The 16,343-nt window shown below is 30.3% G+C and overlaps 1 protein-coding gene across 1 annotated transcript in view; it reads right to left on the bottom strand.

Annotated features, from left to right (window-relative positions):
* The window catches only part of LOC143055203 (uncharacterized), a 47,421-nt gene that overhangs the window by 6,144 nt on the left and 24,934 nt on the right, over window positions 1–16,343 (bottom strand). The window contains exons 7-8 of the mRNA XM_076228340.1: window positions 10,263–10,431; window positions 8,550–8,683 (exon numbers count right to left, since the gene is read on the bottom strand). Of these exons, the coding sequence (XP_076084455.1) occupies window positions 8,550–8,683; window positions 10,263–10,431 (303 nt within the window). The remainder of the gene's footprint in view (window positions 1–8,549; window positions 8,684–10,262; window positions 10,432–16,343) is intronic.

Raw genomic sequence — 16,343 nt, 5'->3', positions numbered from 1 at the left:
TATTTATAAAGAAAATTCCGTTTTTTTTCAATAATCAATCAATGTCCGTGACTATTCAGTTGTTATACCTGTTGTATTTCGGTTATTGGTATTCAGACATTTTGTTATGTAAAAAAAAAGATAAATAGGGAGAAAAATTGGAATATAACAGATTGCCATTTGCGTGCATCTAATGGAGAAATACTTTCAACAAGATTGAGCATTAAATTCGTTGTTTTAAATGAAATAGTCGGCAAGACTTTATAATTAACATCAGCGTTGTTTATACACAGTCAAAAAGTCATATATGTTAAAAGAAAATGCTAAAAATTTGGGACCCGATTTTGCAATTCGTATTTAAAATGGTTTCCCTGGGTTCCATTATGTCCCACGATGATTCACTTTTGGAGATTTTAACCAATTTCTCTGACGTCAGTCTATTGTTCTTACAGTAGATTATTTTTTAATAATCCACTGAACTTAAGATAACTGATATTATAAGTTTAAACTTTTAACTTACTATATTTTATCCTATCAAAAACGGGCTGCATATAAAGGGTTCGAACTATCGCTTATTTTCATCGCAAATCAGTAGAGTCTTCAGTCTTTGCATGATACTACTATACCATGAGTGCTGACATAAACCAATACTGTGTCTTTATTAGTATTCGTAAAGCCCCAGCCTACAAGACCACGACCGCACAACGCTCACCGCGATTTTAAATAGGTTCAAATCGTGGTGAGGTCGCGGTATGAGCGGCATGAACATGTACATTTTCATTGCTTTCACGATGATACTCCGTCCTCATTACGCTTCTACAAGATCCCGCTACGATTATACCACGATCTCACCGCGCTTATTTCCCCACCTCCTAACGCGTATCAAGATCTTTCTACGCTCATTGCGTTCTTGCTACGACCGTATCACGAGTTATCCGATTGCAACACGATCGTACCACGCTTCTTTTGCGATTATAACACGTTCTTACCACGATTATAATACGTTCTTACGATCTTACCATGTTCTCAGCAATAATATCAAAATCGTGTTCTATATCAATCATACAGTTCATTCCTTCTTTTTCTGATTAATACGTAGATTTCTCGGTAACAGTACAGTCAACCCACAAAAATCTACAAGAATACGTGGGCGTGGCAAAGATGTAAAAATGGCGGAACGACAAATACAACATGTATTATATAAAATTGAGAATGGAAATGGGGAATGTGCCAAAGAGACAACAACCCGACCATAGATAAAACAATAGCAGAAGGTCATACTAATTTCCAGATTGTACACAAGAAACTGAAATTAAAACAATACAAGACTAACAAAGGCCAGTTAACTGCTAGTAGTCTGTTGTTATTTATGTATAATGGTCATTTTGTTTATTTTCCTTGGTTACATCTTCTGACATCAGACTTGGACTTCTCTTGAACTGAATTTTAATATGCGTATTGATATGTGTTTACTTTTCTAAATTTGCTTGAGATGTAGTAGGAGGGTTGAGATCTCACAAACATGTTTAACCCCATCGCATTTTTGCGCCTGTCCTAAGTCAGGAGCCTCTGGCCTTTGTTAGTCTTGTATTATTTCAATTTTAGTTTCTTGTGTACAGTTCGGAAATTAGTATGGCGTTCATAATCACTGAACTAGTATATATTTGTATAGGGGCAAGCTGAAGGACGCCTCCGGCTGCGGGAATTTCTCGCTTCAGACCTGTTGGTGACCTTCTGTTGTTGTTGTTTTCTTTGGTTGGGCTGTTGTCTCTTTGACACATTCCCCATTTCCATTCTCAATTCTATTTTAAATGTCATTAAATCTATGTATAGCGAATTCAAACCTGTGCAAAACTTAATTGAAAATTTTCAGATTTTTTTTTAATGTACTGTTGGTCTAATGCAAGGGGAATCCTTGTCTCCTCTGTTGTTCTAATTATATGTAAATGATATGGAGTTAGAACTTATAACACAAAATTGTAAATCATATGAACTTAAAAATGTTAAATCTGTACTTGTTAATTTACGCTGACGATATGGTTTTATTTAGTGAAAGTATTACTGATCTACAAAAGATGATCGATGCTGTAAATGTTTATTCAAATAAGTATGATTTGTACATAAATTTGTCAAAAACCAAAAGTGTAGTTTTTTAGAAACAGAAGGAAAATTAGACCAGAAGAGCAATGGTATATAAATGGAAAGACTATTAATATATGTAACGAGTTCATGTATTTTGGAATTTTATTTCATTATACTGGTAACTTTGCAAATACTCAACAGAAATTATCAGAACAGGGTAAAAAGGCTTTGTTTAGTATATTCAATAAAATACATGATGATTATTATAATCCTGAAACTGTGTTGTTATAATTTCATACTTATGTAGCAAGTATACTGAATTATTGCTCGGAACTATGGGGATTTCATATGGCACCAAATGTCGAAAAAAAGTCCATTTGTACTTTTTAAAACGTATTCTTAAAGTCAAAATGAGCGGTGTAACTTATATGCTTTATTGTGAATTAGGTAGATTGCCAATGTACATTGAAAGACAGTAAAGAATGGTCAAATATTAGTTCAAAATTTTGAGTACAGAAAATTGTATATTAAAGAATTGTTATCATGATGAGATGTATAAACAAAACAGGTGTTGTAAAATTAGAGATATTTTGTTTATATATGGATTTAATTATGTTTGGTTAAACCAAAGTGTAGTTTTTAAAGATATTTTTCTATTGCAATTAAAAGAAAGAATGCTTGGTGCATTCATTAGTGAGTTAACTATGTTTTTGAGACTTCAAATAAATGTCATTTGGATAGATACATGTATAGTACACACATATTTTAATTTTATTTAGATAGACTTGTAAATTATATATACAAACCATACATTTGTAAATATCTTATATCAGCTCATATATTAAATATAGAAACAGGTAGATATTATTATGTTGATAAAAATAATAAACTATTTACAAATGGTAATACTAGTTCTATTGAAGATGAATACCATTTTATGCTTGAATGTAAAAAACATAGTCAAATTCGAGAAAAGTATATAAAAAAGTGTTAATGGAGAAACTTATTCAGTTGTTATCTGTCAGAAATATTAAAGAATTGAATAACTTAGGTATATTTCTAAAATCTGCAGAAAAAAAAAAAAATAATTGCAGTAAACAATATTTTTGTTCTCACTTTATTAAAGTATTATATCATTCTCCGCTCGTATTTCGTATTTTGTATTATGAATTATATATTTTATGTTCTTTCGTGCACACCTTATATTTATATATATTATATATCTCTTATAAAATTCTTAAATTGGTGCAAAGTTGTGTATATGTATCCTATAAGCTGTATTGCTTTCGGGATAAAGTATTATTATTACGATGGTATAGGGACCTTTGCGATCTTACTACGATTGTACTGCGCTCTCAATACACTTCTACTGAGACCTGATTTCGCAACGTCTGCACCACGATTGTTTTGAAAATGTTCAAAGTTTGCCACGTTCATCACGATCATCTAGACCTCACCACGACCGTATTACGATAAAATTGAGAATGGAAATGGAGTATGTGTCAAAGAGACAACAACCCGACCAAATAAAAAAACAACAGCAGAAGGTCACCAACAGGTCTTCAATGTAGCGAGAAATTGACCTTACTGCGATCTGCACGATCATACTACGATCGTCAACATTTTCATTTTTTTTTCACAGATCGTAATGCGATCGTGGCCTATTGGGACTGCGGTATTTGATATCAATTTTTGTAGATATCGTGGGAACAGGTTAACCAGGAAATTAAATGTTCAACGAATGCCGTATTTTATATAGGCTTCTATGCATATTTCGGCAAAACCACGAAACTGAATATCAACAAACATGTAAGTTTTCCTTAATCTACAAAAATTGGAATCCATGAAAAAAATTAAACCAAAGTATATAAATTATACACTGAAAGCGCTTATTTGTCAAAAATGTCAATAAACTGGATTTCTGTCTCATTAATAATTTGTTTAACTTTGAAATCTATAAAATATATATTTTACGTGTGTTTAATTATGTTCTTTTCAAATTTATTTCAGTTTTATTTGGGTTGTTTTTTTAAGGAAAAATGTGTCTTACATTTGAACGTTGTTGAGTATAATTATATAGCACTATGAAAATATTAAATGACAAGAAAAAAACAATGAATAAAACATTTTCTTTTAAAAGCATGAGAAGGGTTATTCAGAATGTCATGTTTGTACATGGTAGATTTTTAACATCGTTATAATGGACTGACAAACCTGTATACAGTTGTCGCTATAACACAAAAGTCGAAATCACTATAGAATCAAGTAATTGTATATATTAGTACAATTCCTTGATTAAATTTACATCCATATGCCTATTACAATTGTACCTTTAACGTACAAGGACTTTCACTTTGCCTTTTCATCATCGCAAATGCTTACTTATGGCTTTAGTCCTCTAATAGTACCATACTATCAATTACTTTTTCTTTGTGTGATTATAAAAAGTTAAAAAATAAATCACGTCAACAAAACAAAATCGTCTCCATTATATGCAAATGATATATGTATAGTACATCTAAGGTTAAAGAAATGGTTTTGTCGAGAAGAAATTTACGATGGAAAAATTTCATTCCGGGTATAAGGTTTGGACTATGTACTCTTAATAATACCGTTATGCATTTCGTTACCAACGACTTAACGACCACGGCTATCAACAGCTAGATGATAAGTGTATAAAATCAATATAATTCAACATCTGTAGCAAGAGTAATTCTGCTAGGGATTCAGATATGCGTACCACAGATATCTTTTTTTGTTTTTGACTGGTTGACGATCAATGCCTTATCTAATAACGCTAAAATAATCTTAACTTGATCTTAAAGGAACGGAAACAGTTTAAACAAAATGTATAACAAAAATAACTGATGTCAAGTTGGTTCAATATTCAACATTAAACATTTGTTTTCAATATCCGATTTTCAACATTCCACATTCGTTTTCAACATTCCACATTCGTTTTCAACATTCCATATTCGTTTCAAACATTTGATTTCAACATTTAACATTCGTCTTTAACATTCAACATTCATATATTTTTTCTTCAACATTCGTTTTTAACATTATTTTTCAACATTTAACATTCGTCTTTAACATTCAACATTCATATATTTTTTCTTCAACATTCGTTTTTAACATTATTTTTCAACATTGGTTTTTCCATTCATAATTCAACATGTGTGTTAAGCATTTGATTTTCAACATTTGTTATTTGTTTTTTTAACATTGAACACTCGTTTTCATTTTTCGATTTGCAATATTCAACATTCGTTTTCAACATTCGCTTTGCAATATTCAACATTCGTTTACAACATTCAACATTCGTTTTCAACATTCAACGTACGTTTTTAACATTTAATTTTCAGCATTCAACATCGTTTCAATATCCAACATTCGTTTCAACATGCAGTATTCGTTTAAACATGCAATATTCGTTTTCAACCTTCGATTTTTAACATCTTACATTCGATTTTCAACATCTAACATCCAATTTTCAACATTCAACATTCGTTTTCCTACTTTCAACATTCGGTTTCAACATTCAATATCCGTGTTCAACATTCAATATCCGTTTTCAACATTCAATATTCGTGTTCAATATTCGATCTATGGTATTCCAATTCGTTTTCAGCATTCCACAATCGTTTTCAACATTCAATTTCCAACATTTAACATTCGCTTTGAAAAACGAATGTTGAAAATCGAATGTTGAAAACGAATAATGAATGTTGGAAACGAATGTTGAATGTTAAAAGAAACTCATTATAGATACAAGGATTGCAATTTTGTATTTGCGCTAGACGCGCGTTTTGTCTACAAAAGACCCATCAGTGACGCTAACAAAAGCTAAAAAGGCCAAAATAATTGAAGAGCAATGAGGATCAAAAATTCCTAAAAGTTTTGCCACATACAGTAAAGGAAATCTATTCCTGAGGTATGTTGAATGTTGAAAATCGAATGTTGAGAACGAATGGTAAATGTTGAAATCGAATGTTGATAACGAATGTTGAAAACGAATGTTGAAAACGAATGTTGAATGTTGAAAATCAAATGTTGAAAACGAATGTTGAAAACGAATGTTGAATGTAAAAAAGAATGTTGAAAACCGATAATTGTAAAGGAATATTGAGTGTTGGAAACATATGTTGGATGTTGAAAACGAATGATGAATGTTGAAAACGAATGATGAATGTTAAAAACGAATGATGAATGTTGAAGACGAATGTTAAATGTTGAAAATGAATGTTGAAAAAAAAAATTAAAAACACTTCTTTAGCAAAAACAATGTTGAATGTTGAATGTTAAAAACGAATCTTTTATGTTGAAAATCGAATGGTAGAAACGAATGTTGAGTGTTGAAAACGAATGTTGAAAATCGAATGTTGAGTGTTGAAAACGGATGTTAAAAATAGAATGTTGAAAACGAATGTTGAAGGTGAAAACGAACGTTGAATGTTGCAAATCTAATGTTGAAAACGAATGTTGAATGATGAAAATCAAATGTTGAAAACGAATGTTGAATGGTTAAATCGAATGTTGAATGTTGAAAATCAAATGTTGAAAACGAATGATGAATGTTGAAGACGAATGTTGAATATTGAAAATCGAATATTTAATGTTGAAAACAAATGATGAATGTTGAAGACGAATGTTGAATGTTGAAAATCGAATATTTAATCTTAAAAGTAAAAAAAAAAAAAAAAAAAAATAATAATAAATTGACAAAAAAAAAGATTTTTTTTTGTATATTAAATGTTGATATCGAATGTTCAATCTTTTATCAAAATTTGAATGTTGAATGTTTAAAGTTTGATATTGAACCAAATTGACCTCCAAAAATAAATAGCTGAAGCGCATAATTTTATTCATTTTGAAAGCATTATGTAATGAAGCTTCAAGAAATGGTAGGTTTGTGGCAATTACGATAATAAAATAGATTTGAATAAGTACGACTAAATTGTAGCCTGCCCTAAAACTACTTTATACTAATAGGTGTTGCTAAATATTATATATATATAAATTTCAAAGATTTTGAAATTTGGTAGTTTAATTTACAAAACACGATAAATTAATTATGTATATTAATATATATCTTTTAAAATAAATTATAAATAACAGAATCTATGTAATTTCAATAGTTTGTACTGATTAAACAAAAATAAATTGTATGTTTACCAATACGAAGTTTGAATTTAAAAGGCGAGCTAACACGCAATCTAAGTTATACTAAACGCATGTAATCTTGTCATTTCTTAATATAGATGTGAACCATGTGAATATAATCATTTACAGCTATTATAGTAAAACAAAAGGCCAAAAAAAAAACGAAATTACCTTTATGAAATTCTGCTGATTTATTATCAAAACGTTCATCATACACTCAGTCATTTTACTAGAAATAAGTTAAGCTAGAGAATTGAAAATAAGTAGTGGATTCGGTAACGATAATCAAATTGCGACGATCATCGTTTACGAATTTACTACTTCAATTATCTAAAACATAGAATACAAAACTTGGTAAAATTACATGTAGAAAGAATCGAATTTCCGGAACTTACGATGTATATAATCCGGAAATTCCGGTGCGTCAAATTTTACTTGATTATTTTAATATTACTTTTCGACGTTTACATATGAAAATATTTTGTGCCAACAAACACACAAAAATGCATATTTTTTTTATCTTTTCCTTTTATAAAATGAGATAATAAGTAGACATTGTAAAGGTGTTTAACTAAACAAACAGAAGGGGCCAATTGTGGAGACAGAACTGCCTACCCTCTCAGTGTACATGCTTAGGTTGGATAGTTTGAAGTTGCAAAATGTTTTTTGTTTGTTTGTTTTTTTGTCGGAAGATTTTTCATTGGTTTTATTTTTTTCTATTCGTCGTTTTTATTTTTGATCAAGTGTTTTCTGTCTTCGCTCGATGTATTTTCTCTCTTTTTACGATGAAACTATATCCAAAGATTGCCTACCTGGTTTTTGTTTCTTGACTAATACCAAGTAGCATTTAAAACCAAGCAAAGCTACCGTTGTATAGTTTCGTAGTCATGTCGAAGCAAAATTGATCATAGCAGTGATCAGTGCTGAGCCTATTTCATAATTCAGTGTGAATAAGACAAACTAATAACTCAGCATATGTAACGGCGCCGTATAATTTTCAATCTTATATTGCCATTTGTTTGTTCGTTTTTTTCATATTTTCTCATACTACTATTGTCCAATGATGGCACTGTTGTGCTGTTCCGAAATATTCCATCACCAATGCTTTAATTGTAGGGAATAGTATTTACTGCTGTCTAAATATTTTAAATCCTTAAAAAAGATACAAATCAAGTTCGTAAAAAAGTATGGGGAAATCGCATGATCCTCAAATACAGCTTGATCGAATGCATCAACATGGTATGCGTCTCCTTTTCGGGCATCTCCCGCTATGCGTATCTACAATCGGTCAAATTTTAATTTAAATGAGGTGATTTACAACTTACAGCTTGTTCAAAACATATCTGTAATCCAATCTGAGTAAGTGCACTTGTTTCGCAATATGGCATGTTGTGATCTCTGGCAAAAGTATCTGCTTCCGATGTAGTTATGCAGGTATCTGCATTTGAAACTCTTAAATCTGAAATATGTTTGATTATTGCAATCCTTGTCAAAGTTTATTATCTCTGGAAATCCGAAAACTCTACAATTACCAGATTTGACGATGATTGTATGTCAGAAATTAGAAAACAGGTGGAAGATATCAATCGGACAATGAATAAAACAGTAGTAAAAAGGCGAGACAATAATAGTCGAAAGAAAAACATCGAACATTGATTAAACCACCAACAATCCAACAAATTGCATAAAAATCTAAAGATTAAGCTAGCCACACTAATTTCATTAACATCGGTGTGAAATCACTTGATCTAGCTTTTTCAAAAGACGTATGACTGACTGCTTTTGATTGGACTTATCTGGTATTTATCTATTAAAGGTTTCAATTGGATACGATCAGCCATCTGACAATTATAGCTGTAAAAATATACTTGTTGCTAAAACAAATAGATTAATAACTAGAAGGCAAGTACTGAGGGAAAACAAGACGTGAATGGGCTTAAAAAAAAGTCGTATATGACTTTTTTGCTTAAATCACCTTTTCACACAAAACCTGGTTTGGAGGGAGAAAATCTCTGATATTCCAGAAAATCTTAAAGACATTTGACAAAATTGACAATGTCAATTGTCGGTAAAGTTTGCTTCTAAAAAGTCGCATGTAAACTTTAAAAATATTGTATTGTTTGGGAATTAAAAACTTTTACGTCTTCATTTTTGTGGTATCCAGAAATATCAACTTTTAACTTCACCATGTTCACAGCCATTTACGAAAATGTTCAAGTTCACATACGACATTTTAGAAGCAAACATTTGAATCAACTTTTAAAAGCCTGATTGTTAGAATTGTTGTTAAATTATTAATTACTTTATTATATTTTGGCCACTAGCGACTATAAGGTGGTAATATAGGTTTGAGATAATTTTAGTATGAGATTGATCCTTGTTATGATGATCCTTTTTATGCTTTATTTTGGAGGCCTTTCGAGCTTGTTGTTCGGTGTGAACCCAGGCTTTGTGTTGAAAGCCGTACTTTGATCTATAATTGTTAACTTTTTTATATATTGTGACTTGGGTGTAGAGTTTTCTCATTTGCACTCATACGACATCTTCTTATTTATGTCTAATGTGTGTTATAAAAAAACAGGAGTGAAGTATCAAGACTTGTTAGTAAATGACATAATATAAAGACACAATTAATTGAAGATGCATATATATGTATACGATGCCATATCTGTGAGTTTTCTACTGATTTTAGATTACCAATATTTTCTTTCTACAATAATTGATAGCGTAGGCTTTGTGCCATTTACAACTTGACCTATGTTGAATATACAGTTATTTTAATCTTAATCTGTGTAGATTTGTTTTACATTTGATACCGATTTGAGTGCGTGTGATATTCGTTCATTATGCACGATCGAGACCAAGAATTTTTAATTCGAATTATTTCACGTATGCATAGCGATTGTGTTCGTACTTACAAAGATAACATTATCCACATATTTCAAATTTACGTGACTGGCCTGATAAGAACCTCAAAATTGATAGCCATGCCTAACCTAGGATGACCACACAAAATATGAAAAAAAACGAATAATTACCAGCTTTGCAACCAACTAACACTTTAGCTAAGCGTGGGAAATGGAGTTGAATTTGCGGTATCCATCTCTTCTCTATGTTTTCGAAGGATGACCTGTCGATGATGGAGAAGCACAGTAGCACAACTTTTGCAAGTGAATACGCTTGAATCCTTATATCGTCTAAAAGATCCTGAAATGTAAAATTGACAAAGTATCTTAATCTGTCAAAATCTTGAACTGTAAAATTATGTAAAATCGATAAAGGTTTTAATCTATCATGACCCCCGGAATGTATAATCATTGTTTTTCTGTTTGTCTTTTTCATTTTTAGCCATGGCGTTGTCAGTTTGTTTTAGATTTACGAGTTTGACTGTCCCTTTGGTGTCTTTCGTCCCTCTTTTAACATCGATTGAGATCTTGATCTATCATAATCGTCCTCACATATATAATCATGTAAAATGGACAAAGATCTTGATCTATAATAATCCTAATGTAATGTAAGATCGATAAAGGGGTTAATATTGCATAATCCTCCTGAAATTTGAAATCGATACAAGTATTCATCTGTAATGTGAAATCGTTAGAGTTCGTAATCTATCATTGTCCTCCTGCATTATAAAATCGGTAGTGGTCGTATTCTCTCATTATTCTTCGTTCATTGAAAAACGATACACGTCTTTATCTAACATTATCCTCTTGATATGTGAAAGTTCTTAACATTGGATTATCAACCTGAAATGTAAAATCAATAAAAATTCCACGTTCATCATCATACTCCTGTAATAAAGACGGATAATCCTGATTTATAATGTAAAATCTATAAAGGTCTGAATCTAGCATAATTCTCCTGTAATGTAAAATCGGTAAAGTCGTAATATCCCATAATACTCCTGTAATGTAAAACCCATAGAGTTTGTTATCTATCATTATCCTTTAATATAAATGTGAAAAAGTATACATTTTAAACGCTATTTTACGAAATTTCCCTCTGCTGACAAACAATTTTCAACAAGAAGATGGGGTATGATTGCCAATGTAAAAATATTCAAACGAGTAAACTAACGTCCTGATTTATGTACAAAACAATGAACGACAAACAAGTATGTCAAATAGCATCAGACAACAAACCACTGAATTACAGGCTCCTGACATGGAGACAGGATGTGACGTGGATTAAACTACATAGAAGGCATACTCTCCCTCCCCCTTACCTGGGACAGTAGTGTAACAGTGCAATATAAACCTCATGTACTGAAATTTTGAAAATAATTATCCTGTAATGTAAAATCATTGGAGATTATAATCTATAGTTGACCTCCGTTACTGTAAAATCGACATAGGTCTTGATATATTATAATCCTGTTGTAATTCAAAATCGGTAAAGGCCAGACTCATTATCATCCTTTGCTGGAAAAACGAAAACAGTGTCAATCTATTATATTCATAGTCCTCTTGATATGTGTCATTCAGAGATGGCTTTTTTTCGCAGTATCAAGTTTTAAAGTAAAATCAAAATAGATCTTGATTGATGATTATCCTTATGTTATGTAAAATAAATAATGTAATAAATCAATCATAATACTGCTGCAATGAAAAATCTATAAAGGTCTTAATCATTCAAAATCCACCTGTATTGTTAAATCGATAGATTTCGTTATCTATCATTATCCTCTTGATATGTGAAATTGAAAGAGGTCTCAATCCTGCATTATCCACCTGTAATGTTAAATCGATTAAGGTCCTAATCTATCATAATAATCCTGGAATGTAAAATCGATTTAGGTTTTAATCTACCATACGACCTGTGTAATCTAAAATAGATAAAGGTCTTTGTTCATAACAATTCTCCTGTTATTTTATATTGGTAGAAGTCGTAATATATCATAAACCTCCTGTTATATGAACTATATAGGGTCCTGTATTATAATGAGCTCCTGTTATGTACAAATTGAAAAGATCGAAATATATCATAAAAGAGAGGCGAAAAAGCGCCAATCTATCAAATTTTTCCTGTAATTTCAAATCGATAAAGAACTTAATCTAGCATGATCATCTTAGATTGTTAAATCGACAGAGTTCTTCATTTATAATTATTCTACTGTTATATGAAATTCTTATCTTATTCTTATTAATCATTATCCTGCTAAAATGTATTATCGATTACAGTCTTAATTTATCATTATCCTCCTGTAATATACATTCGATAAATTTCTCATTTTTTTTTTCTAATCCTCCTTTAACATAAAATCGTACAAGGTCGTTATCTCTCATAATTCATCTGTAAGGTAAAGACGATAACGATCTTGATCTTCATAATCCTCTTGTTTTGTCTATTTTTTAGTGATATTCATTTGACGTGGCTCGGTACTTATACATCCCTTCATTCTGTTATTGTGCAATGTTAAATTTGTGTATTCTTGTCTTTCATGTTTGCGTATGTGCCTTGTCTACATTCTTTTGCGTGTTTCTTTGTTGACCTATTTATAGTGATTAAGATTATAAGATAATGTTGACTGCTATACCTTTGTTTTATATTTTAACCTCTTATATCTGTTTGTTTTCTATACACATCGTTGTCAATGTAATGTAATTTTATGCGACTGTCAAACAAGTTTAGCTAGATATGTAACAAAATTTATTCACCCTTTTCTACATAAGTAAATGCCTGTACAAAATCAGGAAGATGACAGTTGTTATCCAATCGTTTGATGTGTAAAAAGAAAAAACACAAAAATACTGAACTCCGCGGAAATTCAATAAGGAAAGTTCAAAATCAAAAGGCAAAATCAAAAGTTCATACAAATCAAACGAATGGAAAACAACTGTCATATATTCCTACTTGGTACAGACATTTTCTTTTGTAGAAAATGGTGGATTGAACCTGGTTTTATAGCTAGCTAAACCCCTAACTTGTATGACAGTAGCATCAAATTCAATTATGTTTTCAACGATGCGTGTACAAAACAAACAGACACAATAGATAAAAATGTCAAAAATAGAGGTTCATGTACAGCAGTCAACATTGTGTTATCATCCTAATCACCATAAAAAAAAACATATGTAACGGAGAAACACAAAAAGACATACATCTTTAACATTCTCATTTTGCTTATATTATACGATATTATTTATCTATGTAAAATCCACCCATAAAGGATGGAAGGTTTTAAGTACTGATGTTAAATTGCTCGTTTGAAATTCGCACAGGTACACATAAGATAATTTTGTCGTTCAAAGTATGACGGGTAACATAAATACAGCGTCACATAAAATAGATATAACAAAAATCAGACTAAACAGTAAAAGTAATAACATTAAATAAGACAATTGTGTGGTTCAAAGTTCAGGACGGATCTAGTATATTCTTAGCTTTGAACATGTCATTGTTGGAGCTTTTTATTTTTCATTTGTTGTGGACTTCCGTTTTGATTTTTACATGGATTTCCGTATTGTTGTTATTTTACTTTCTAGTAATTCAAAATCGATAAAGGTCATAATCTATCATACTCAATTTAAAAGACAACTTTTGGTAATGTGTATTTTTCATTTTTTTTTCTAGTTTAAATTACGCCTGACAGGTTTATATACAATAACAACATTAACTATAGAAGAAATATATTAAACAAAAATATAAGAACGTATATATTCCCTTTTGCATTGACTGTTGCAGGCGAGGATCCGTATTTTTGCATAAAAGGGAGTTATGCGGATCCATTGAAATAGAGATGAATCATCCTTATTTACTTGCTTTGAAAATACAAATTCCAAAAAAGTGAGTCCCGACGTCTTTATCCCAAGTTTGCTAAGGATCCAATCATATGCTGTTAGTGGTACTTTGTGCGTGTCAATAGTTTATGTTGTTATTGTAAATAAACCTGTCAGATGTAATTTAAACTTGTATTGGTGATCAATTTTGCTGTTTAGAGTTTCTCTATATTTACTTCAAATTTTGCCCAACACATAAACAACGGTGATAACTCGTTTATTGTTTCAATTGTCAGTTTCGGCTTATGTTGATGATTTATTTATTCTCATATTGGTTTTTTTCATTTGCGCGGTTTACAGATATTTGTATCTAGTTGATAAGCTTTCGTCAAAAATACAAACAAATGGGTACAAAGTTAGTTTTAAAATATTTTATTTGCTCTATCTAAGCAAACGAATGATACACAATCAATTGAACCATACTTATGAAGTCTTCTTTTTACGATACATGAAGTGTATTTGGAGCTAAACTATAAGAACTGATTATCATCCTCAAAATCAGATCCACACTGACAGGAAGTATCTAGTATATTGTTTAGCTTTAAACATGTCATTGTGTGGAAGTAATGGTATTCCGTTTCCTCTGACCATACAGATAATAGGAGGCTATATTGTTGCAATACTCTCTTAAAACATATAAAGGCGATCTTGTGAGTTTTTAATCAAGTTTTGTAACGAATAGTTGCCTGTGTTTTGTACACATGTTTACATATAATCAGTTTGGACAAAAAATAATGTAGGGAGTTGACTTTCAATTTCTTATATGCTGACCGGGAATAGGGTCAAATACTTTAAAATGTAACCGATTCAATTAAAGTAACTGTGGAAACTTAATGTAATCAATTACATTACCATTATATATAAATTAAAATGTAATCGATTTCATTATGATATTACTTTTCTTTAAAGTAATCATTATCACACTGGATTACTTATGATAACATTGTAAACTGTAATATAACAGGTTTTTTATAAACTGTTCATCCTCATAAAAAAGCTGCTTTTTGTGAAAATTTGTGTTTATCAAATTCTTGATATATACATATTATTAGAATTTAGACCATTTTTTCATACCTTGTGACTTGGATGGAGAGTTGTCTCATCGGCACTATTACAACATCTTGTTAATTTTATGACAGGTGTAATATGTGCATTTTTTTATAGCATACAAAAATGTCCCTCCTCTAAAAAGAAATAACCCTTACATTGTCCTTTTTTAAATGTTTTGCCAGTGCAAATTACAAATAAACAGAAAAAAATTGAACAAGTATTAATTAATTTATTTATGAACTAGTTTTATTGTCTATGGGAACATAATTGACACATACAAAGGTCTTTACATGTGTTAATCACTTCTGCATTTTTTGGACAAAAATTCAGTGAGCTTAGGTATCAAAAATTAATTACAAAATCAATGAAGTTATAAATAGTTTATTTTCATTGTGTATATAATTGTTTAAAATATACTTAAACACTTTATACTTAATAAAGGTAGAAAGCACAGCTTGAAATATTTATGGAAAACAAAATTATTGAATTGTAAAAATAAGTTAAATTCTATTATTATTATTATAAACGTCGGCTCATTTATGCTGATCATTAAAGTAAAAATAGGACATCCACCCCCCAATTAATTTTCTATGCTTTTTGATTTTCGTATGTAATAAAAAATATCGTGTCAAACCAAAACTGCATTTAAAATCAGAAATGTTCCACCAAAGAACACAAAATGTTTTCATTGCAGATCTTGTATCCAATCGACTTAATATCAGACTTGAAACATTCTTAAAGGTAAATTCATTTTGTGAACATAACTGTCAACAAAATAAATTTCGCCTTACATACCTATTTTTTTTTTATAGAAGATATGCTCAATCACATTGCACTATTATTAATCATTGTAAATACTTGTTTATTAATTTTTTTCATTTATGCTTGAACATATCTAAAACTTTGTTCATATAACCATTTTGTAATCAGCAAATAATCATACAAAATGTCATATGAATGTAATATAAAAGTAATCTAAAAGGGATCATGACTACACCTGTTTTTATAGTGTAATCGATTACATTACATTTTCTTGTAATCAGAAATTTTACGATAACAGATCAAATGTGATTATATTGCAAAAATTAATTGATTACACTAATAACGATTACCCTACTCCTGATGCTGATCTATTTATAGATTTTGTCTAATAGTTAATTTTTTTTGCTATTTACAAGTTATCTTCGTATGCATAGTTATTGCATAATGTGCAAAAGAAGAATAAAACTCGTTCTCAAAGTGCATGCTCAGCACCTTCTATTAGGATTCAAATGACAAGTTTTGTGA

Source organism: Mytilus galloprovincialis, chromosome 12, assembly GCF_965363235.1.
Source record: "Mytilus galloprovincialis chromosome 12, xbMytGall1.hap1.1, whole genome shotgun sequence".
Classification (NCBI taxonomy): domain Eukaryota; kingdom Metazoa; phylum Mollusca; class Bivalvia; order Mytilida; family Mytilidae; genus Mytilus; species Mytilus galloprovincialis.
The sequence above is the reverse complement of the archived record's forward strand: the minus strand, read 5'-3'. Positions and strand labels throughout refer to the sequence as shown.